Source organism: Paroedura picta, chromosome 7 (assembly GCF_049243985.1).
Source record: "Paroedura picta isolate Pp20150507F chromosome 7, Ppicta_v3.0, whole genome shotgun sequence".
In the NCBI taxonomy this organism is placed as follows: Eukaryota; Metazoa; Chordata; class Lepidosauria; order Squamata; family Gekkonidae; genus Paroedura; species Paroedura picta.
The window spans coordinates 104,030,540-104,053,136 of record NC_135375.1 but is presented as its reverse complement, the minus strand read 5'-3'; the positions used below and the strand labels follow the sequence as shown (position 1 = coordinate 104,053,136).

General features: G+C 50.5%; 1 protein-coding gene across 2 annotated transcripts; it reads right to left on the bottom strand.

The window, feature by feature from the left end:
- Positions 1 to 338: 338 nt before the first annotated feature.
- On the bottom strand, positions 339 to 14,829 carry LOC143841504 (atrial natriuretic peptide receptor 2-like). 2 transcript variants are annotated; one of them, XM_077345881.1, is made up of 8 exons: positions 13,994 to 14,829; positions 11,811 to 12,013; positions 9,980 to 10,093; positions 8,160 to 8,298; positions 7,891 to 7,985; positions 7,520 to 7,649; positions 3,232 to 3,410; positions 339 to 1,842 (listed from the first exon to the last, which is right to left on the bottom strand). In XM_077345881.1, exons 1-8 carry the CDS (start codon positions 14,646 to 14,648, stop codon positions 1,774 to 1,776), a joined length of 1,584 nt encoding a protein of 527 aa, XP_077201996.1. In that variant the 5' UTR covers positions 14,649 to 14,829; the 3' UTR covers positions 339 to 1,773. The 2 variants fall into 2 exon arrangements, 1 of the variants encoding a protein (XP_077201996.1); XR_013232705.1 differs by having other exon boundaries at positions 1,824 to 1,842; positions 3,232 to 3,734; positions 4,044 to 7,649.
- Positions 14,830 to 22,597: the final 7,768 nt, after the last annotated feature.

Below are 22,597 nucleotides of genomic sequence, written 5' to 3'. Positions count from 1 at the left end.
GAGGGCTACAAGTGTGAGATTTACCATCCTGCATTTGCAAGCAGGAAGTCACTCACATTTTACACCTCTATGCGGAAATGATCTCCACTTCCACCATCCTGCCAATAGTGGACTGGCCCTTCTTGCAGCCTGGTAGCTAATCAGATTGTCTGATGTTTAACTAGCTTAAATAATACCTGAAAAATACCAATAACGTATTTTCTAGGTATTTTTTCACCTTGGTTTATGCTGAATGCACATACCTATCTGAAATCCAGAAGAGAAGGAGAAATGTATGAAGAAATAGCAGACAGATTTTCTTCTTTTTTTTCTTTTCCAAATTTTATTTATATTTCACTTCATAAAAATACATTTAACCTCCTCAAAAAGTAACATGAGTATAGGTTATATTACATTCATAAATAATAAATTGCAACTGTATTTGTTGAAGAATATACAAAAAATAAATAAATCTCCTGCTCAAAATTTCTAAATCCATTCTCATTTCCCCTTATAAATCATAAATCATAACCAACGGACATAAATCCACAATTATACTTTTTTCTTATAAACTGTATCCAAAGATTCCATTTTGTCTTGAAGTCCAATATTTGTTTATCTTCGATGCAAATTGTCAATTTTGCCATCTGGGCGAGCTTTAACATTTTCAACTGCCAATCAAATACCGTAGGTATCTCCTTTAACTTCCAATTTTTTGCCCACGCAATCCTTGCCACTGCCGTCAAGTATCTATCCATATTTTTAAAAACGTTTTCATTAATCAAAAATCCTAGAAAATAAGCTTCTGGATTTTTGAAATTTCTTTATATTCGATAAATTGAAATTCAATCCTGCCAGAATTGTCTTGTTGTCTGCAGATCCAACACATATGAAATATTGTCTCCTCTTGCTTGCCTGCATTTTCAACAGTTATCCAATGAGCTTTTGTTTATTTACAATAAAAGGTGAAGGTATCCCCTGTGCAAGCACCGGGTCATGTCTGACCCTTGGGGTGACGCCCTCTAGCGTTTTCATGGCAGTCTCAATACAGGGTGGTTTGCCAGTGCCGTCCCCAGTCATTACCGTTTACCCCCCAGCAAGCTGGGTACTCATTTTACCGGCCTCGGAAGGATGGAAGGCTGAGTCAACCTTGAGCTGGCTTGCTGGGATCGAACTCCCAGCCTCATGGGCAGAGCTTTCAGACTGCATGCCTGCTGCCTTACCACTCTGCGCCACAAGAGGCTCTTATAAACATAATTCATACATCTTCTTAATTAAATCATTATCATCTTTACATAAACATAACTCTAAGGCATTAATGAAGAGCAGGAGGGTGCGCCACCCCGGGCAGCGGCCAAGGTCTGCAGCCCGGGGAAGGGGCCTCCCTTGCCCACCGCCTGGGAAGGGAGTCTGCTGCAGGGGGGGGGGGCAGGGGGAGAAATTGCAAAGCCCATGTTCTATGTATTGTTTATAAGTTTAATGTTAACTGCCCTGAGCCTCCAGGGAGGGCGGTATAGAAATAAAATAAATAAATAAATGGACTTTCAACCTAGTAACTGATATAAATCAGTATGGAAAAATCACACAGAGAGGATATAGAAATGGAAGAAAGAAAAAATGGAGTCTTCATAATAAAAGTACAAACAAGAAGGGATTTCCTAGCAGAGGGAAGGCATGCCAGCCCAAAACATATAGAAGGACAAGAGCAATAAACAGAGAAAAACTCAATCTTAACAATTAAGCATCTAACAGGAGGGAATTTGTGTTGTAGCCAGATGGTGTAGGGATCAGGGCCTATGACCGGCAGCCATTCATCCTTCTGCAGCTCTTCCAAGTGCTTCTCAGGGTGCCTGAATCTTCAGACTGCGGAAGAGAGACACACAACAGCAACAGGCAATGAGCTGACATGGAACCCAAAAGCCACGTGCCTTGCTCAACTCCAATTTCCCTCTAAAAAACCAAGAAGCGGAAGAATCCCAGTTCTGATAAAACTCAGTGATGGAAGGGGAAGGATGCCTGCCCCGCAGATCCACAGTTGGAGGGCCTGACCATCCTGGCAACCAGGGCTGAATACAGAACGGGCAGGGTTCCTGCACCGTCAGCCTCAGGGGATTAGTTCAGCAGTGGAATAGGCTGCCTAAGGAGGTGGTGAGCGCCCCCTCACTGGAAGTCTTCAAGCAAAGGTTGGATACACACTTTTCTTGGATGCTTTAGGATGGTTAGGGCTGATCCTGCGTTGAGCAGGGGGTTGGACTAGATGGCCTGTATGGCCCCTTCCAACTCTATGATTCTATGATTCTATGATTCTATGATTTCTTCTGTTGCATTAAGGGTCACAGACCCAGAGCCAGGAAGGGACAACCACCATTTCCCATCCTCCTCTGGGCCCTTGGCCTGTCCACACTCTGAGGAAGAGGCTGGGGAAACAAGACGGACGCCTGGGCAGTGGGAGGGGGGGGTTTCTTGCCTTTGGGCAGCAACAGAAGGACATGTAAGATTAATCTGGGATCTGGGATCACCACAGGAGATAAGGACAGCTGTCAGGAAGGCCCAGAGTCTATTTACTATATAGTATATATAGATTTTCTGTCTATATACTTTTTCATGAAAAATAAAAATGATTTTAAAAAACAAAAGAATGATGAAACTGATAAAATGCACCACAGTGTTAATGTTTATCCTGCATTAATTTCATCCTGCTCCTGTAGAGTTTTATTCTTAGCACTTCTGCAAACTGTTTATACAACCTGTGGTCTCTGCCCTTTTTCAGTTCTGGTAGGGAGGAGAGGAAGCTCATATTCCTCAAGCACTCTCTGGAAATGCACATCTGGCTCAGGAGGACTCTGCTCCCTTCTCAGGAGAAGTGGGGGGCTCTGGAGACAGCATCCCCAGGACGACCAGTTCCTCTTCCACTGCCTCTGGATCCCGGGAGGTGTCACTCTCTGGCTGAACAGCAAAGCTGCACTTCACAAGGGCAGCTCCATCTTGAGGCTATAGGGTGCAAACTGCAGCGGACCCCCTTCACCTGCCATGTGGCAACAGAGGTCCCCCCAAAGCAGCCCACAGCCCAAGTGATGGGGGAGGGGTCAACAAGGGCAAAGCCTGAGGATTGAGGTCAACATCTAGCACTGCTGACCATGAAGGGACTGGCAGGGAGGAAAAGGAGCCAAGAATCCCACTGGGGGCCCAGAAACAAGGCTGAGGCAGGGAGGCAGAGAGAGTCTTGGGCTGCTTTCACTTCCCCCTTCTTACCCGTTGAGCTGAAGTCCATGTCCTCAGCATACAAGACTCCATAGCACAATCCCCCATAGAAAGATTCCCCAAACAGTAGATGCCTCTTCTCCGCATGGGGGACGGACGGACGGACGGACGGACACAAACACTCATATTGTAGGTCAGCTGCAGTTCCTGGTCCCGGTGGGTTAGCAGGTCTGGGAACAGAGGAAGAGAAGAAAAAAAAAAGAGTGAGGAGATCCTGGGTGGTGGTGGTGGTGGTTGCACCCACAGCATCCAGGACACCGAATCAGAGTGCTGAATTCAGAAGAGTAGGGCTCAGGGTGCCCATGGTGACCCTCCCTGCCCATTGCGAACAGGAGACTCGGTGGCATAAAGATCAGGACTTCCCTTGTTTTTCATTCCCGTCCAGAAGCTGTCCGGGCCTCAGTCCCTGCTTTTCCGCACAGAGTGGCTGTCCTGTCATCCAGGCAGTTGGATGACCTTGTCTTCTTCTGCAATGGAGGTGCTGAATGAGGGGACTGGAGAGAGGGGAAAGTAGGATAAAAATTAAACACTGACTCCTGATCTTCTCCACCCACCCCATGGAAACATCTCCACTCCATCTACGGGTCTTGCTTTCCCTCCTTTGCAATTGCCCACAGGATGCAACCGCCAAATTGTATGTCAGACAGTTCTGATTCCCACTCCAATGGGAAACTTCTCCACTGCACCCCAGAGGTTTGAATGCAGGTGCAGACCCCTCAGATGTCACAGTGACATTCCCTCTGGAGGGGCTCATCACGTTCTGTCACCCCCCCCCTTCTGGGACAGGAATCTCTTCCACTGACCTGAGTCCTTGTGGAACCAGGAGACATCAAAGAGTGACCCATCCAGCTCCTGTCAAAGTCCAGTATGGCTCACCAAAGCTGTCGAGTTCTTGGAGCTGGTTTCCTGGATGCAGCCAGGTGAAATTCTCCCTCCTTGGGGTCAGGTACAAAGAGATTCAGCAGGGGAATAGACCATGTTCTGCAGCTGCCAATCCCTGGATCCGTTCACCTCTGTCCTGTGCATCATGGGCAGACGCTGAAGAGCTTTGCAGCCACACACTTACCTGAGTTGGTTCAGCTGCATCTTCTTCTGCCTGCCAAGCTGCTTTTGCATTTGCACAGAGGGTGAAACTGGTGCTTCTCCAGACAAATATTATGCACACGGGTCTACAGCTCCCATTACAACAGGCAAACTAGTACATGCACAAGAATCCCCATGATAACATACACTTAAATAAACACAACCAGTAAGCCCTTTTTTAAAAAAGTGTTTATTTATAGGCCCCCTCTCTGTTTCCTCTCTGTTCATTTTGATGTCCAGCTGCTGAGTAGTGAGCAGAGATACCAGATCTTCCTGGAGGGGGCAGGACTCCCATCAGGCCGTGTGAAACGTTGCCAAGCACATGATTCTGTCGGAATGCGCGAAAACTCACCTGGCAGGTAGTCCTGAGAGGCTCATTGACACCAGAACAGCCTGGCAAGAAACAGACTCCCTGCTACTACCAGTAAGTGGATGGGAAGGTGAACCGGAGAGCCTTTGAGCATCCCTCCTTAGGGCCGACCCGCCTAGCAGTCCAATCAGAAGAGTGCATTGGGGAGGGCAAGCAGAATGCCTATCCTCAAGCAGAGAGAACCAGCCGGGCTCCACTCACAGGTCTGGATCTGCCCACTGCCTTGCTCTGAAGATGAATGCATCAGACCACCCAAGTCGACAGAATCCCTCCCTCAGAAGCCCCGAACACCCAGCTCAGGTGTCTGCTGGAAGAAAGAGGCACTAGTTGAGGTGCTTCAGTTTCATTTCCTTCTCCCTTTCAAGGCACTTTGGCATCTGTGCAGAAGGGGAAACTGAGGCTCCCCAGGACGATTGGAATGGAGGGAGGTTAAAATCTCCCGTGAGGCTGAGCCAACAGGTGCATGCATGAAAATCCCCCGATGGCAACATGGAATGAAATGAACACTGAAAACATTAAAGATATTATTTAAAAAAACACCATATGGCCAATACGTTTATTTATTTTGTACTTGGATTTGTTGCCTTCCCTCTCTCTGTTGTATGAAGAAATTACATCAAGATCAAGTTAAATACAATAAACTTAAATACAACAATAAGAGAGCCCCTTGGAGTGATGGCAACTGCTCAGCTCCCTTCTCCCATCTGAGGACGGACTGTGACCCTTTCAAGGTCCTTTTGTGTCTGAGCAGAAGGTGAAATGGAGGCTCCTCCAGGTGACTGACATGGAGGAAGGGCGACAACCGCCGTAAGGCTGAGCAAAAAGGTGCATGCATGAAAAACGCCCCACGGTAAGATGGAATGAAATGGACACTGAACAATAAAGGCATTTTATTAAGTTCCACATTGATCATTACTTGGAAAAGATCACAGGTCTGACAGGGGGAGGCAGGACCTCCATTGGGACACCAGAAATGCTGCCGATTGCATCCTGCTGCTTGAATGTGCAAGCACTTACCTGGCCATCAGGCTTGAGGTGCTCAGCGGATTAAATGTAAGCTGAGCCAGTGAACCTTCCAGCATCTCTAAGCAGCTCAGCAGATCAGAAGGACCCCCGCCCAGCTGGGGAGGGGGAGGGTCCAGTGGGCATGGCCTGCAGGATGCCTGTCCTGGCACAGGAGGAACTAGGCTTTTCTTGCAGTTTTGGATTTGCCTTCTTCTCATGGCTTTTTAATAAGCAGGTTCTGGCCGGATCTTGATTCAGTTCATTCTCTGATCACCGCATGTATTTGGGGGAGTGCTATAATTTCCCGGGTTTCTTTCTTTCCACTTTTGTCTTTTTCTGGAAGCCAATTTGGAACCCCGTTCTTCCTGGGGTGCATTGTTTCCGCTACTTTTTCTTGTCCTGTTCATTCCCACCCCCCTCCTGAGGTTTGGGCTGCTGTCACCGTCACTCCACTCCTGCAACTCCCCCCACACTGAAGAAGATGGGCAGTTTCACTTTTCAGGCTTTTTAGAAGCACTAAAATGTCCAAACTTGAAATGGTCAGTCAGTTTGGTGAGAGCCAGTTTGGTGTAGTGGTTAGGAGTGCAGACTTCTAATCTGGCATGCCAGGTTCGATTCTGCATTCCCCCACATGCAACCAGCTGGGTGACCTTGGGCTTGCCGCGGCGCTGATAAAACTGTTCTGACTGGGCAGTGATATCAGGGCTCTCTCAGCCTCACCCACCTCACAGGGGGTCTGTTGTGGGGAGGGGAAAGGGGAGGTGATTGTAAGCCGCTTTGAGCCTCCTTGGGTAGGGATAAGCGGCATATAAGAACCAACTCTTCTTCTTCTTCTTCTTCTTCTTCTTCTTCTTCTTCTTCTTCTTCTTCTTCTTCTTCTTCTTCTTCTTCTTCTTCATGTTCTCAGATTTCTCAGTGCTCATTTTTTTTAAAAGACTCTAGCCCTTTCCCTTGTGGACGTATCTTTACGAGGGAATGAAAGAACTGGAGACTTACTTCAAAAACAGAAGAAAGCAAGGGAATTCTGAAAACCTGGCTGACACAAGTCATTAGATGGTATTGACATGCAGAAGTACCAGGCCCAAACCGATTTCAGGGCCTCTGAATTGGCTGATTCAGAAAGGAAGGGCTGATTCAGAAACCCCCAGAAAGCAGCTCAGGGGTGGGAGGGAGAGACTGGCAGGCAAGCTCAGAGAGTTCCAGGCTCACTTCCTTCCCCTCTCAAGGCACTTTTGCACCTGAGCAGAAGGGGAAACTGATGATCCACCAGATGACTAAATAAAATGGAGGGAATACTACAATTCCCATGAGGCTGAGTGAAATGTGTACACATGAAAAAACTCAATGATACCACAAAAGAAACTGAACAACAAACAGCAGGACTTTTAAACTAGTACAGTATTTAAAATCACTGTGTGAACAATCAGCTTGTTCTTTGCATATTTTAGGATCGATTGTTTCTTGGTGAGCAGAGATGGCGGGACTGTGTGGGAGGGGGAAACCCAGGCTCCCCACTGCGTGTGTGAGAAGAAGACACATGTGTGCAGTATTGACCCCACTGTCTGAATGTGCAAAGACTTACCCAAAGTGAAGGCTCAGTCGCTCATGAACAGGCCCTATGAAGGCTCAGCTCTGTGGCCACAACCAGGGAGCAGAATGCGAGGCCACCTGGCAGGTGTCAAAGCATCTTAATGTGGGGCTGCCCCACCTGGCCGACAGGAGCCACCAACAGAGGCCGCAGAGTGGAGCGGAAAGGGCTGAGGAAAGGCCAGCATGGCTCAGCAGGTGAGAGCACGTCCCTCAATCCCTCAACACACTCACCTTTGTCACAGGAGGGGTCATTACTGCTGAAGACACAGGGGGGGTTGGAAAGAGGGGGTCCCCCCTGCTTCCAAAGAATGGGCCGCACCCATTCCATTTGCCCCATGGATCCATTGTAATGAGCCACCACCTGAGGGAAGGAGAGGCCAGATTCTGATCAGAAATCCAGGCTGCACCTTCCTCCACATCTGTTGCCACCTTCTCAGAATCCCAACCAGATGTTTCACCTCCCACCCTCCCACCTCCCCCAAGACCCCCAATCCCACCCAGGGTTTTTGAGAACATGCAATCCAATGCTGAGACCCTGTGAGGCTGTGTGGGGCTCTCCCTTGCCTACCATGAACAGCTCTCCCCACCCCACAGACACACACCTGGTACTGTCCACTCTGCAAGTCTGCCATGCTCCACAGGTAGACATCTGCTTCTCTCTTATTGTGCTCATCGATGCTCACTGTCCCAGTGACACCTGGATGGGGGAGGGCAGGAAAGGAGACTCACATAATTTCCACTTGACCTCTGGCACCAATTGCCCCTCATGAATCACGGATGAGATTCCCTGCTAGGAAGGTTCTACGGGTGGGGGGGGGGGCTCCTCTCTACAGCCAGACCCCCCTTTCCCTCTTCCACCACCATCTCATACCCTGGATTTTCAGGCTCCTCATCTTCTCCAGGATGAGGCTGGTATTCCGCTTGGATCCACCTTCATGCAGTGTCTCCATCAGTGCCCTGATGTATAACAGCAGCCCATCATGGAAGCAGCCGGCCATCAGGTTCTTGTGCTAGAGAGAACCAGAGAGAGAGATTGAGAAGATTCCCCATCCCCCTGACCCAACTCCCCTGTCCTGCAGGCAGCCATTAGCTTGGTCTTGGAGATCACCATCAGAGGACCTTCTAGAAACAGCTCTGGAGGTGGATCCATAAGAAGAGCCAGGTGGCAACGAATGGAGGTGTGTCTCCACCACCTGGCAGCCTGGATCCTGAATTTGTCGAGACCAGGAGCTTCTCTCTCAGGGGCAGGGAATCCAGGTGCCCACCTTGGCCCCACCCTGCCTCAGGCAAGCTCAGGCTTTGAGAGACCCCAGAAGTGGTGTGATTCTGCACTTGGCTCTCCCCCCCTTCTGAGCTTCCCTAATCATGTGCAGAACACTTTTCTGCTTCAATGGGGAGGGGGTAAGATAGAGGAAGACCCAAGTTCAAATTGATCTGGATTCGGCAGGATCCAAAATGGAATAAACAAAGTAAGTGCAGATTCAGCCCAAGTGCAAAGTGGTTTGGCCCCACCCTGCCTCAGGCATGCTCAGCTGTAGCAGCCCACCTAAGACATGGGGCTTGCGACTTATTGAGGGATACATCCCTAGAGGCAATCTGCCCCTCTTCCACTTGTGTGCTGGAGAACACAAAAGTTACTTTGCTGCAAATCCCTCTCTTCCAGGTTGTATTGTAGCCTTTCTCAACTGATTTACTCTTGAGAAACCCCTGAACCATTCCTGAGGCTTTGACAGATCTTGGACATTGTATGATTGTGCAGAATATGGTCGGGAAGCTTAGCTGTGTACACCTGGGGCCTCTCCCCTTCCCACCCCCTCGAGGCCCATCATTGGCTGTTTTGGGAGGGGGAGGAGAGTCACCATGATCATCTGGTCATATCACCCAATAAAAGTTTAACAAATTTAAATGAAAATATTAAAAATTAATTATCACCCATTCAGATTGAGAAAGTCGGCTCTATTATATGGGAAGGCAATTGTAAGCCTCTTGGAGAGAAAAGCGGCATATAAGAACCAACTACTACTACTACTACTACTACTACTACTTCTTCTTCTTCTTCTTCTTCTTCCTCTTGTTCTTCTTCTTCCTCCTGTGACGAGGAGCTGAGGACGTCCATAGAATCGTAGAGCTGTAAGGGGTCATTCAGGACATCTAGTCCAATGACCTCCTCAATGGAGGATCAGCCTCAAGCATCCAGAATAAGTATCTGTCCAGCCCCTGCTTAAAGACTGTCAGTGACGGGGAGCTCACCAACTCCTTAGGCAGCCAGTTCCACTGCTGAAGTATTCTGTGAATATATATTTTCCTGATAACTAGATAATATGGTTCTCCTGGCAGTTTAAACTCATTACTGGGGATCCCATCCACTGCTGTCCAGAAGAGAGAACGACCAAGAAAGTTATTTCAACAACCTGCCTGGAGTGAATGAAGGCTAAGGGAGGCTCCTGACCTGGCCCCAGCAAGCCCACGCAGGTGACCGGCCTGTAGAGGGAAGCCACAGCTGCCCCCTCCTACCCCCCTACCTGGGGAATCTCCTGTGGTTGTTTTGGCTTCATGGAAGGAGATTCCCCTGGCTGAGAAGGGAGTTTTGCCTCTGATCTCTCTCACCTCTCTTCTCCCAAAGGCCCATGTGCTCCCTCCCATAACAACAAAGCAGAGAGGAGGAAGGGAGGCAGGGAGGCAGGGATTTACCCGGGAGTCATTGAGTGACACTCCAAAGTCCCTCTGGGCACGCAGGATCAGCTCGCTTTGGAAGCGCTGGTATTCGGGGGTCTGGGGCTGATGGAAAGTGATGATCAGCACCGTCTGCAAGTGGAGAAAAGGGGAGGGGAGAATTAGGGGCTCAGAACCAGGCAGGAGACAAAGACCACCTGGGGGGGGGGGGGTCAGAGAGGACACAGAAGGATCAGGTGGCTGATTTGATCTAGTCCGGCATCCCATCTCACACAGCCCCCAACTGGTTCCCCTGGACACAGAGACGAAAGAGGGCCAGAGACCTTCCCAGGTGTTGCTTCCTGCCACTTGTGCTTAAAGGTATGGTGCCTCTGGATGGGGGGTAGGGTCTGCTTCTCCTGGCTTATACCTATTCTCATCCTCTCATGGATGAATCTGTCTAGCTCCTGCTCCATCCACTGGCAGTGAATACAAGCATTTCTTTGCTTTTGAAGTATTTCCTATGTGGCCCCAAGTTCTAGAGTTATGGAAGAGGTGAGTAAAGACCTCTCCCTCCAAGTCTATCAGCCCCTGAACTACCCATCCTCCCTGCTTTCTCCTTGGCCCCTGCCCCCTCTGGCCAGCTCTGGAGGTCTCAGAGGATAAAAGAGGCCAAAAGGCTGGCCTGATGAGGAGCAGAAGCTGAGGCTGCTTGAATACATTTTCTAACTCTGTGCCTCCCTCTGTCTCCCCTCATGGCTCCCTTCCGCCCTGCTGCTAGGCCCAGGCCCCTCCTGAGCTCTGCCCTTGACCACTTGCATGACTTTGCCTCTGTCTCCCCACTGCTGAGTTTCTGATTCCCCCGGCTCCTCCACAACACCAGCTATGCTGCTTGCTTTCTGCCCTCAATGACCTTCAGCTCTTTGACTTGGAACCTCTTCTCACAACCCATTAATGCTAATTCCTTCCTGGATCTCCAGGAAATCTCTGCCTCACACAAACACCCACCCACAGCCTCCCTCCTCAGCCCTGCTCCATGGCCCAGTGGAGGTGTGGGGCTAAACAGAGCTGTGCCTTACATGGAGGCAGCCCACCATCCCATGCCAAGATGGAGCCTCTACTGGATCTCAAGCCCAGAAGGTTTTGATCCCAATTATATCAGCAGCTGGACTGATGTGAGTTCTGCTCACAAGATGGTGGAAGATGCATTGCAAACCTTATGTTTGAATCATGCAGATTGTCTCAATGGTCTCAGATGGCTGGTGCTGTCTCCCCAAAAAGGGGCCAATATCATGTGAGGAGGGGTCACAGCAGTATTCTCAACCCAGCCCCCCTCCCCCTCCCATGATTGCCTTTCTTTCATCGATCAAAAGTGAAGTCACAAGTGCAAATGAGTTTTGGGCACTTGTTTCATGCAGAAATGGAGGGTGTTTGACATTCTTCCGGTACAGGACATGAAGCAGGACAGAGAAAAAATGTAGACCTGTGAAGGCCAGCCCCACTCATTCCCCCCCCGCCTCCCCTGGTTTTCCCTGTGGAAGGAACCCCCCCCAACCCTTGCCAAGCACCCAGCCAAGGAAAATTCCAGAGAGGTCAGGTCTGCAGGTCCTCTTCCTTTGGAAGGTTCAGCCTAGAAGAGCCCAAAGGCAAACTTGGCCATGAGTAGAGGCCAAAAGGCTGGCTGTGATGATTCATTCATAAGAGGAAAGATCTCTGCCCATGCACAGAAACACTGCTGGCCTCATTCTGGCTTCGTATATGAAAACTTGAGCCTCCCCAGATCCAACAACAGAATACATGAGAACACACCCAAGGGATTAGGGGCAGCACATCTTGCGGAGATTGCCACCCCTCCCCCCCAGAGACTTACCTGGAAGGCCTCTTGGAGGCCTCCCGAATCCTGGCCCTCCTTGTTTTGCCAGGGCTTCGCTGTCTCGCAGTGCCCCGGAGCATCCAGGCTTCCACCAAAGAAGTCCAGGTAGAGGAAGACGTAATCACCACTGGTCATATTCTGAGCTTGTGCCAGGCGCATCATCTGCTGGAACAACTCAAAGGGTGCATTGATGTAGACCACTGAGGAGAAATCACACCGGCCAGAGAAGCATGTGTCAGACGCAAGCAAGGATCTTGCAAGGCTGGACTCGAGAGGTTGTCCAAGGCGCTCTGCAAGGTCAAAGTAGGGAGGTTCTTCCTTGGGCTCCTGGTTCCCTCAAAGAGACGTTAATTGGAAATTATTGTTGTTGTTAGGTGCGAAGTCGTGCGAAAGGGGTCCAATCCTAGGGGCTTCCAAAGAGGATGCCCCCATCCGGCCCATTATATCTTAGGATGGGAACATGTTGTTTGTTGTGAAGTCGTGTCTGACCCATCGCGACCCCATGGACAATGATCCTCTAGGCCTTCCTGTCCTCTACCTTTCCCCAGAGTCCATTTAAGTTTGCACCGGCTGCTTCAGTGACTCCATCCAGCCACCTCATTCTCTGTTGTACCCTTCTTCTTTCACCCTCAATCGCTCCCAGCATTAGGCTCTTCTCCAGAAGAAGAAGAGTTAGTTCTTATATGCCACTTTTCCCTACCCGAAGGAGGCTCAAAGCGGCTTACAGTCGCCTTTCCATTCCTCTCCCCACAACAGATACCCTGTGGGGTGGGTGAGGCTGAGAGAGTGCTGATATCACTGCTCGGTCAGAACAGTTTTATCAGTGCTGTGGCGAGCCCAAGGTCACCCAGCTGGTTGCATGTTGGGGGAGCGCAGAATCGAACCCAGCATGCCAGATTAGAAGTCCGCACTCCTAACCACTAAACCAAACTGGCTCTCAAGGGAATCCTTTCTTCTCATGAGGTGGAGTATTTGAGTTTCATCTTCAGGATCTGGCCTTCTAAGGAACAGTCAGGTCTGATCTCCTCTAGGACTGATCAGTTTGTTCACCTTGCAGTCCAAGGGACTCGAAAGAGTCTTCTCCAGCACCAGAGTTCAAAAGCCTCAATTTTTTTGATGCAATCACTAATTGCACTAGCAGAGAGGCCTGGGCCTGGGGAATTAAGGGCCACATCTGTGACTTCACCAGGAGCAAGGAAAAAACACATGAAGGCAAGAAGCAGCAGTAGACAAGCAGAACAATCGGAAGGGAATATCGCTCTGGAAAGCCTCCAGGGCACTGCGTACGACCAGGCAATTAAACATGGAGCACTTTAAGCCTCAGAATGTGCTCAGGGCAGGTCTGGAAGAAAAAGGGGGTACAACACAGACAACGCTGGGATGAGATGGGTTGGCAGGGAACTCCGGACCAGGGATGGACACTCAGCCGTGTGATGGGCAGATCTTCTCCTGGCCTGGCCTGAATGTATGGCTCACCACTTTCATTGGGAGATCCAGATTCAGCCATTAACAAAGAAGAGAAACCCCTTCCTGTGTTCTGACTTTCTCTGCAGTGAGGCAGAGGGGGAGAAGCTGGATCATTCACCTGGATCCATTTCTGGTCTTCTGGATTCGACTGTGCCTTAGACCAGTGGTCCCCAACCTTTTTATCACTGGGGACCAGTCAACGCTTGACAATTTTACTGAGGCCCGGGGAGGGGGTAGTCTTTTGCCACAGGTTGTCACCACCGCCACCTGAGCCCCTGCTCCACTTGCTTTCTCACCAGCACCCCTGACTTCCCAACGTCCGCTGGGGGGCGCAGCCAGCATCAGCTGCACAGTGCCACACCGAGGGGGAGCCCCAGCCATGGCGGCTGCTGGAGAGCACCAAGGTAAGCCGGCGGCAGAGTGGCAGCCCCCGAGGCAGCAGCCGGGGAGGAGGACGAGGAGGAGCTGCGGCCTGGTACCGAGTGATCCACGGACCGGGGGTTGGGGACCACTGCCTTAGACCCTTGGGAAGAGCCTCGGTCAGGATGAGGAGACCCTCCCCTCGGTTCGGAGGGGGAGAGACCCTCCCCCCACCCAGCCTCGCTTCTTCTGCCAACCCTCCCGCTGCTGCCGCCGCCCCGGACTCCCAGCCGACCTCCCCGGTGGCTCCTGCAGGGCGGGCAACGACGAGAGGCTCCGTCTGGCGGACTCACCCCGTCCCTTGGCGCGGAGAGCCTCGTCCAGCCCAGCGTCGAGCTCGATGAAGCGGTCGCTGCTCCGTGACCAACCGAAAGGGGAGCGGAAATGTCCGATATAGTGCGGGAGGTCCTGGGCCTGGCGACTGAAGGCCAAAACGAAGGGGGAGGTCCAGTTGAAGCGCCCGTTCAGCTGCCCCAGAAAGGCCGCGAGTTCTTCTCTCCCGCCCGGGCCGGAGGACACGGTGGTCGCGAACTCCAAAGGCACGTTGTTGTCGCCGGCCGACAGGAAAGGCAGCCCCCAGCGCTGGGCCCAGGCCCTCATGAGGTCTTCAGCGTAGTCGCAGCCGCGGCCGAGCAGCACGTCGGGGTCCCGGGAGCGCTTCAGCTTCAAGGTGCTCTCCAGCACCGATTCCTCCGAGCAGTCGCCATCCTCGTCCGCTGGGGCGAATGCGATGCTGACGTTGAGGCCGGCGCGGCTCAGCTGGGGCTGCAGCGCCTCCAGGGCCAGCTCCAGGGCGGGCGCCACCCGCGGCCAGGCCCAGGCGTAGTGCAGGTCGCGCTCGGGCACGACCACCGCCACGGTCACCTCCGACGGGGCGGACAGGGCGGCGGAGGGCAGCAGGGCGAGCGCCTGCAGGAGGAGCAGCAGCAGCAGCGGCGGCGGGGCCATGGGGGCTCTGGGCGCCAACCTCCTTCACCCGCCGGAGCCGGAGCCTCTCTGGGCGGCCGCCGTGCCCCCTCGGAGGGGAAAAAGGCCCTCCTGCCCCGCCCTCCAGACGCCGGGCCAGGCGGGGGCGGTGTAGAGAGAAGTAGAAGGCAGAAGGATTGGCGAGGAGCCGCCAGTCATTGGATGTAGCGCTTCCTACTGCCCCTTTAAGGCACCCCCCCTCCCCAGTTCATCCCCAGTTCCTCCTCCTCTCCCTCTTGCAGCTGCATTTGCAGAGCAGATCACAAGGAAACAGGCTTCTCTGAGGGACTCCAGGGCCCAAGACGGTTCCCTGCCACCCATCCCACCCTACACTGGGCTTCTCTCTCTCTCTCTCCCATCGAATGCAGTATTTTGATGCCCCCTCTTGCTCAACTGGTGCGGAGGTTTGGGCTGGGTTGCCCCCCAATCTGCCGATGACTCCCAGCTCTTCCTCCTGGTGGATGGATACCTGACTCTCCCCGCGAAGCATTAGCCGGCTGCCTGGAAGAGTGAGGAGGTGGCTCAAGCAGTGACATCTGAAGCTCAACCCTTCCAAGACAGGTCCTGTGGCTGGGCAGGAAAGGCCCAAGCGAGGAAGCCGCCTGCCCACCCTGGATGGAGTACGGCTATCAGTGGCCCACTCTGCCAGGAGCCTGGGCGTGATGCTTGATGCCTCCCTCTCAGTGGAGGCTTCGATCACGATGGTAGCTGGCATTCTACCACCTCCACCAAGCCCACCTGCCAGCGCCCTACTTGGCCCTGGAACACCCAGCCACAGTGATCCCTGCGACTGTTACCTCTAGACTGGACTTCTGCAACTTGCTGCATGCTGACCTGCCCTTATCCTTGATCCGGAAACAGCAACTGGTCTAGAATGCAGCTGCCAGAGCCCTCACAGCAACACCTTGGAGGCCCCACATCCGGCCCATCTCCCAGCAGCTGTGCTGGCTTCCGGTTAAATTCCGGATCAGGCTTTAAGGCCACAAGCGGTCTAGTCCCAGTGTACCTGAGGGATGGCCTCTCTGCCTACACCCCTCAAAGAGCCTTACAGTCCACCACCTCCAACCTCCGGGTGATCCCTGGACCAAGGAAACCCAAATGACCTCAACCAGAGCCTTCTCTGACCCAGGCCCCCACATGCTGGAATAAGCTTCCAGAGGAGATCAGGGCCCTGGTGGAACTTAAAAACTTCCACAGGACCTGCAAAAGGGAGCTCCTCCACCAGGCATTTGGTTGAGGTTAACCTGAACACAGCTTCCCATTGCCCCCCCCCTGCCTCCCTCCTTCAACCACCACAACAGTCTCGTCTACCCACTGGGCCATCAGTACACATTGACTTATTGTTATTATTGTACTATTATAAACTGAGTTGTTTGTATTGTTCCTGTTTGATGCAAACTGCCCTGAGCCATTGGGGAGGGTGGTGAATGAATGAATGAATGAATGAATGAATGAATGAATGAATGAATGAATGAATGAGTGAGTGAATGAATGAATGAATGAATAGGTTTCAAGAGACAGAAGCCCAGATTAGGGTTGTGCAAGGTAGGCCCGATTTGGACCGTTTCGGGTTCTAATGAACCCTAATCAGACCATTTGGGTATTGAAATAGATCAATTTGGATCAATTTGTGTTTGGCCGCTCAAACTTCTTGGGTCTCTCAGGGAGGGTGTTCCCTGACTCCCCTCCCATTTTCAAGAAGATTGGACCAAGGGGTCCAATCCCAGGGGCTTCCAAAGAGGGTGCCCCCCTCCGGCCCATTATATCCTATGGGTCTGACTCTTTAGTCTGATGTAGGTTCCCATCTCAAATGGCAGAAAGCGAAGAGGGCCTAAAGAGCCTGTTGATGTGGGTGAAGGAGGAGAGTGCAAAGGTTGGCTTGAAACTCAACATCAAGAAAACAAAGATCATGGCATCCAGCCCTCTGAATTCCTGGCAAATAGATGGGGAAGAAATGGAGGTAGTGACAGATTTTATTTTCCTGGGCTCCAAAATCACTGTAGATGGGGACTGCAGCAAATAAATTAAAAGACGCTTGCTCCTGGGGAGGAAAGCTATGGCAAATCTAGACAGCATCCTAAAAAGCAGAGACATCACCCTGCCAACAAAAGTGCGTTTAGTCAAGGCTATGGTATTCCCAGTTGCAATGTATGGCTGTGAAAGTTTGACCATAAGGAAGGCCGAGCGTCAAAGTATTGAGGCTTTTGAACTCTGGTGCTGGAGAAGACTCTTGCGAGTCCCTTGGACTGTAAGGTGAACAAACCGGTCAGTGGCCCTGCAAGGCATAGCTAATAGCTTCACTGAGCTACGCAAGCCCCCTTGCCATGGCACAGCAGCGATCCTTGAAGGGGGATATATGGTCATATCACCCAATAAATATTTAATATGCTTTAAAATATATTAAAATTAATTAGCTACTACCCATTCAGAAAATTCTTCTGGAGCTGTCAGGAAACCCCCTGGTTTCATACATCCCAGGTTGAGAAATCCTGCTCTATTATATGGGGTAGGAGTGGTGACACCAATGTAGAAAGGAAAGAAAGGTCCATCCAGGCCCCGATGACACATCTGACCCTGCAGCTGACCATGAAGGAGGGGCCGTGTATAGTGGTTACCTACAGCCCCAGGGTGCTGCCTCTGGCAGTGGCTCTTGCCAGCCAGGTGGGCCAGGGGTAAGTCAGGATGCTCAGATACCTGCCAGGTGGCCTCCTGTTCTGCTCCCTGGTGGTGGCCAAAGAGCCTTCAGTTGGGCAGTTCATGAGCCACTGACCCCTTTCCTTTGGGTAAGTCTTTGCATATCCAGACAGTGTGGTCAGTACTGCACACCTGCACCTTCTTCTCACACACCCAGTGGGGAGTCTGGGTTTCCCCTCCCACACAGTCCTTTCATCTCTGCTCATCAAAAAACAGCTGATCCTAAAATATGCAAAGAAAAAGCTGATGGGAATGACAGTGGTTATATTGTATTTTTTAAAAAATCTTACTTGTTATTTACTTATTGTTACTTACTTATTTCCTTTCTCATGGGGAGAGATAGTCATTGAGGAGTGTCCCTCCCTGGGGCGGGGGGGGGGGGAGGAGATCCTTTCCTGCATCCCCCTCTCTCCAGTCTCCTGACTCAGGGTCTCCATTGCAGCTAGAGGGGAAGTTGTCCATCTGCATGGTGGGCAGGACAACCACTCTGTGCGGAAGACTGAGAACTATGGCCTGGCCATCTTCTGCAACAGAAAGGAAAGTAAGGGAACTCTGCTCTTCACCCCACTGAGTCTCCTGCCCCAAAGACAGCTCTCTCTGGGATCTCCTTTTCTCCAGTTTCTTATGGGCCTTCCTCCTCCTTCTCTCCCAGGACAGGGAGGGCTACCTGGGCTGCCCTGAGCCCTGCTCTTCCCAATTAAGGACTCCCATTTGTTGCCCTGGATGCTGTGGTGCAAAGACCCCCCCTCCTCACCTTTTTTCTCTTCCTCTGTTCCTTGACACAATCCCTCACCAGGACCATGGACAGCAGTTGACAGGCAACAAAAGGGTCTCCTGAACCGTAATCAGAAGAGGCGCCTGCTCTTTGGGAAATCTCTCTACAGGGAATTGGGCCAGGGGGCCTTCTACACTGAGGGCTTGAGCTTCAGACCCAGAGGTGAGAGGGGGAGAAGCAGCCCAAGATTCTATTTCCTCATCTCAGTCTTATTATTGGGGCCCCAGGTGGATCTCCCCCACCCTCCAGGCCTTTCAAGGACAGCCGTGATGGACATTGACCTCGATTATCAGGGGATGGAGTCTCAAGCGTTGCCCTTGTAGAGCCCCCCATGCACAAGGGACACCCTCCCCCCTCACTGGCCTGGGGGCTCCTTTGGGAAGGACCCTGCTCCGACATGGCAGGTCAAAAGGATCCCGCTCAATGAGCACATCAGACCTGAAATGTGGAACTGCTCTTGTGAAGTTCACCTTTGCTGTCCAGCCTGGAGCTGCGGAGACTAAGAGGCAAGAGAGGGGAGGTGGGCCTGTTGGGGTTGCTGTCTCCATCCCCCCCCCCACTTCTCCTGAGAAGGAAGCCGAGTCCTCCTGAGCCAGATGGGCATCTCCTCTGAAACTGCATGAGGACCATGGATAGTCCTAGTCTCCCCCCACACAGATTCCTCCAACTCACCAGAACTGTGAAAGGGCAGATAGCACAGGTAGGTTAAACTGTAGACTAGGAATAAAACGCCACAGAAGCTGGATAAAACTTAATGCACGGTTTTTATCACAGATTTGGTTTGATCATGCTTTTCTGGCCTGTTGTTCAGAGAGCCTCAGTTAGGGCCAAAGGACTGCAGTGACCTTTTGCTCAGTGATCAGTCCCCTGAAAAGCCCTGCTTTGTTTTACCGTCTTGTCCTTTTCTGGTGTCATAATACTTCTGGAAGCCTTTCTTGTCTCCCACCATTTGGGACATCAAAATTCTGCTGGCCCCACTTCCAGCAGTTCTTCCTGGCCAGCCTGGGAACCTGACCGATGCTCCAAGACCACCTGAACCATTCCAGCTTCCCTATTATAAGCCCACCATAATATAGTGATCAGAGCCTGGTCTGCTCATTAACGCCCCAGAGGCACTTCTGACAGTTCTCCTCTGAATCCTGTCCCGGCTTCCCGCCCTGTCCCCTGCCCTCCAGATACACATGGGCTATAAAAAGGGAACAGAAACCCACCCTCTTCATCCTCCTGTCCCATGAAACCCGGCCTGCAATGCAAGCTGCCTCTCTGGACCACCCCCTCCCCTCCTGAATCAACATTAATATCGTACAACATTCCTCCATCTCCCCCCTTGTTTTCTTAGGAACCTGTAAGTTTTTGCAGTTGTGTGGGTTTTGAATGGGCCCCAATATTTTCTCCATATAAATCTCCTTGAGTGTAAAACCATATAAATCTGATCTCTGTTCAGTCTGATCTCTGTTCGAACTCATTCATCTCCTTCTTTTAAGCATCTCAGTTTTGCAGGGAGGCATTCCACTGGGACAGGACTTCATTCTGCCCATTCCTCATCCTCCAAAGAGGAGGCAGCTGGTTAGCTCACGACTCTAGCACACTTTCATCCCACCCATCCTCCAAGGGGAACCGAGTGGCAGACATCAGGCTCCCTTCCCGGTTAGGATAATGCAGACTGCCTCAAAGACACTCAACAAATGCCATGGCAGAGTGAGGATTTGAACCAATATCCCCTCAGAAGATTACCTGATCTTAACACAGAACCACTAAAAGGAGAGGGACCTGCGGGGGGGGGGACAAAATGTGGAGGGTTTAAATCAGCTGGTGGGCCTTTTTTGCACCCAGCTGCATGTTTTTCCATTTATTTTTAAATGCAGTCCTGGCTGCAACCACTAGGGGCACAGGGAAGCCTGAGCACACTGAAAGGCAGTCGACTATCTTTTCTCCAAGACTGAACCAAATTTGCCTAACAGATTATGTGAAGACCAGCAACCAAAACCAGCACTGATATAAGACAATGAAGTTCACTGTTGGCTGCTGCATTAATTACCAGCATTTCAACCTACTAGTGCCGTTCTAATTGTTCCAGTTGATATGTTGTTCTTATTATTATACTGTTATATTGATTTTGATATTGATTTTGATAGTGTTCTATGTGAATGTTTAGAAATGTTTTATGTGAACCGCCCAGAGCCCTAGGGAAGGGCGGAATAAAAATATAAATAAACAAACAAACAAACAAACAAACAAACACACACACACACACACACACACATACATACATACATACATACATACATACATACTAACTAGCCTTTCTCTCTTCCTTTCTTTACAACCAGATAGAACCATAGAATCATCCTAAAGCATCTCTTGAGCCACTGCTTGAAGACTGCCATTGAAGGGGAGCTCACCACCTCCTTAGGCAGCCCATTCCACTGCTGAACTACTCTGACTGTGAAAATGTTTTCCTGATATCTAGCCGATACACGTAATCTTAACCTATTTCTGTGGGTCCTATCCTCTGCTGCCAACAGGAACTTTTCCCTGCCCCCCTCTAAGTGACTACCATTCACATACTCACAGACAGCAATAATGTCCCAAATCTTGCAAAGTAATAAAACAAGCTTTCCCTTTCTTTCCTTCGGTTTATCTCCCTGTTTTACATGCCCCCCCCCCCATTTTCAGTTATTGGTCTCAGGTATTTCTCATCCCCATCCAACTTGGAGTGAGGCAGTAGTAAAGCAGTAGTAAAGCTTTGTTAGCCAGGTCACCCAGCTGGCTGCATGTGGAGGAGTGGGAATCGAACCCGGTTCTCCAGATTAGAAGCTACCGTTCTTAACTAGGACATCAAACAGGATGGGAGGCTCTTTGTTCCTTATTCTTCACTCCTCCCCCACCCTGCCCACTTTTTAAAATGCCCGTTCTCTTTAGCAAAGGTGTGGCAAGAAGAAACTGGCAATTGGAGCTTTGAGTCTGTTCTCCCAGAGCAACTAGTAAATGAGACAAGCTGGGCACTGGGGACAAGAACCACCCCCACCCACCAGGAGCCACAAAAGGGCATCATAAGGGCCCCAAAGTTGAGGCCCTGGGGCCAGATCCTAACCTCTTAGGAGAGAAACTGGGGCCCCAAGGCTGAGGAATGGCATCTAGGCCTATCCCTGAGATTATTCATGCTAACCTTGTTCAATTACTACTGCTAGTGGACTCTGATTTTTTTGTTCAACTCGTGTATCCATATTCCTCACAATTTATTTTTTTTGTGATAATGTGACTGCAGGTAATGGTAATGGAATGGAATTTTGAGTTTAGCTCTTTGGTCTCGGGATGAGCTAATTGCCAGCAATTCCCTTACAGGAATGTTTCACACTTGAATGCTGACAGGTGGGGCCAGCAGCAAATGGTGAGCCTTTGATCACTGACAGTTTTATTTCTCCCATGTTTTTGTGAACTACAACTGAATTCCAGGGGACTGATTGGCTGTTTTGGCAAAGAATTATCATATGGCTGTATTTGCACCTCATTGAGATCTCTCTTCCCATACTCCACTCCCAGACGGCATCCATAAACTCTCCAGAGATTTCCCAACCCTTGCTAAGGATTGAGAGGCGGAGAGAGGGAGAGGCGGACGGGGGTGGGGCTCACCTGACAGGCCTTACTGGAACAAATCTAACATCTGTAAATTCCCTACTGCAAATGTTGGCGCAAATTTTTCTGCATGACAGTGTGAAGTTGCAAAGAAGATGCAGGAGGTATTTTTATGTGGATTGTGCGGGATGAGATTTTGCAAAAGCATCATAGAGCGTGTCAGGTTCTGCAAAAAGAGGGTGGAAACTTTGACAGATAACTTTGAAAGATTTGATGTCCTCACAAAGGAAATGCTACCAAATGTTGATTACAATGCTGCTTGCAGCAAATTTATCAGAACTTTCCAGGTGATGCAGATACACCAGAAGTAGATTTGAATGCTAGAGATTAATGTTGTACCACTACCTGTTATGCAACCACTGACAATGTAGAGATTAGAGTTGTGCGAAAAGCAAAAAAAGAAGCATTTTCCAGTTTGTATCTATTGGTCTTGAAAAAGATCTCTATATTTCCAAAAAGTCTTAGATCTTGGTACCAGTATATTATTGGATCCAGAGTTATTCAGGAATCTTGATTTTTCTATGCCTGAGATGAAAAATGCTGATTTTTTTTTTTAAAGCAGGGAGGTTTTCTCAGCCACATGCAGGTGTGCCTCGGAACTCTCAGACCATTTCTGCATGAGGAATCTGTCCCTGGACAGCCTTTGAAGGTTGGCAGCTTTTAGATCACCCTCCACATCTGCATCCTGAGGCTGTCCAGTAGCTGTCCAATCACAATTAGGGGATTCACAGTAATTGGATTTCCAACCCTAAATCTTGCGTACTATCAGTGAGCAATCAGCGAGCAACCAAGAGCAGGCCTGTATGGTGGGGGAAAGGCGCAGTAA

Coding starts and splice junctions, on each gene's coding strand:
- LOC143841504 (XM_077345881.1), bottom strand. CDS start 14,648: ATGGCCCCGCCGCCGCTGCTGCTGCTGCTCCTCCTGCAGGCGCTCGCC. Junction 12,014..13,993: donor TCTCCGCGCCAAGGGACGGG/GTGAGTCCGCCA, acceptor ATTTCTCCTCAG/TGGTCTACATCAATGCACCC. Junction 10,094..11,810: donor GCCTCCAAGAGGCCTTCCAG/GTAAGTCTCTGG, acceptor CTCCACTTGCAG/ACGGTGCTGATCATCACTTT.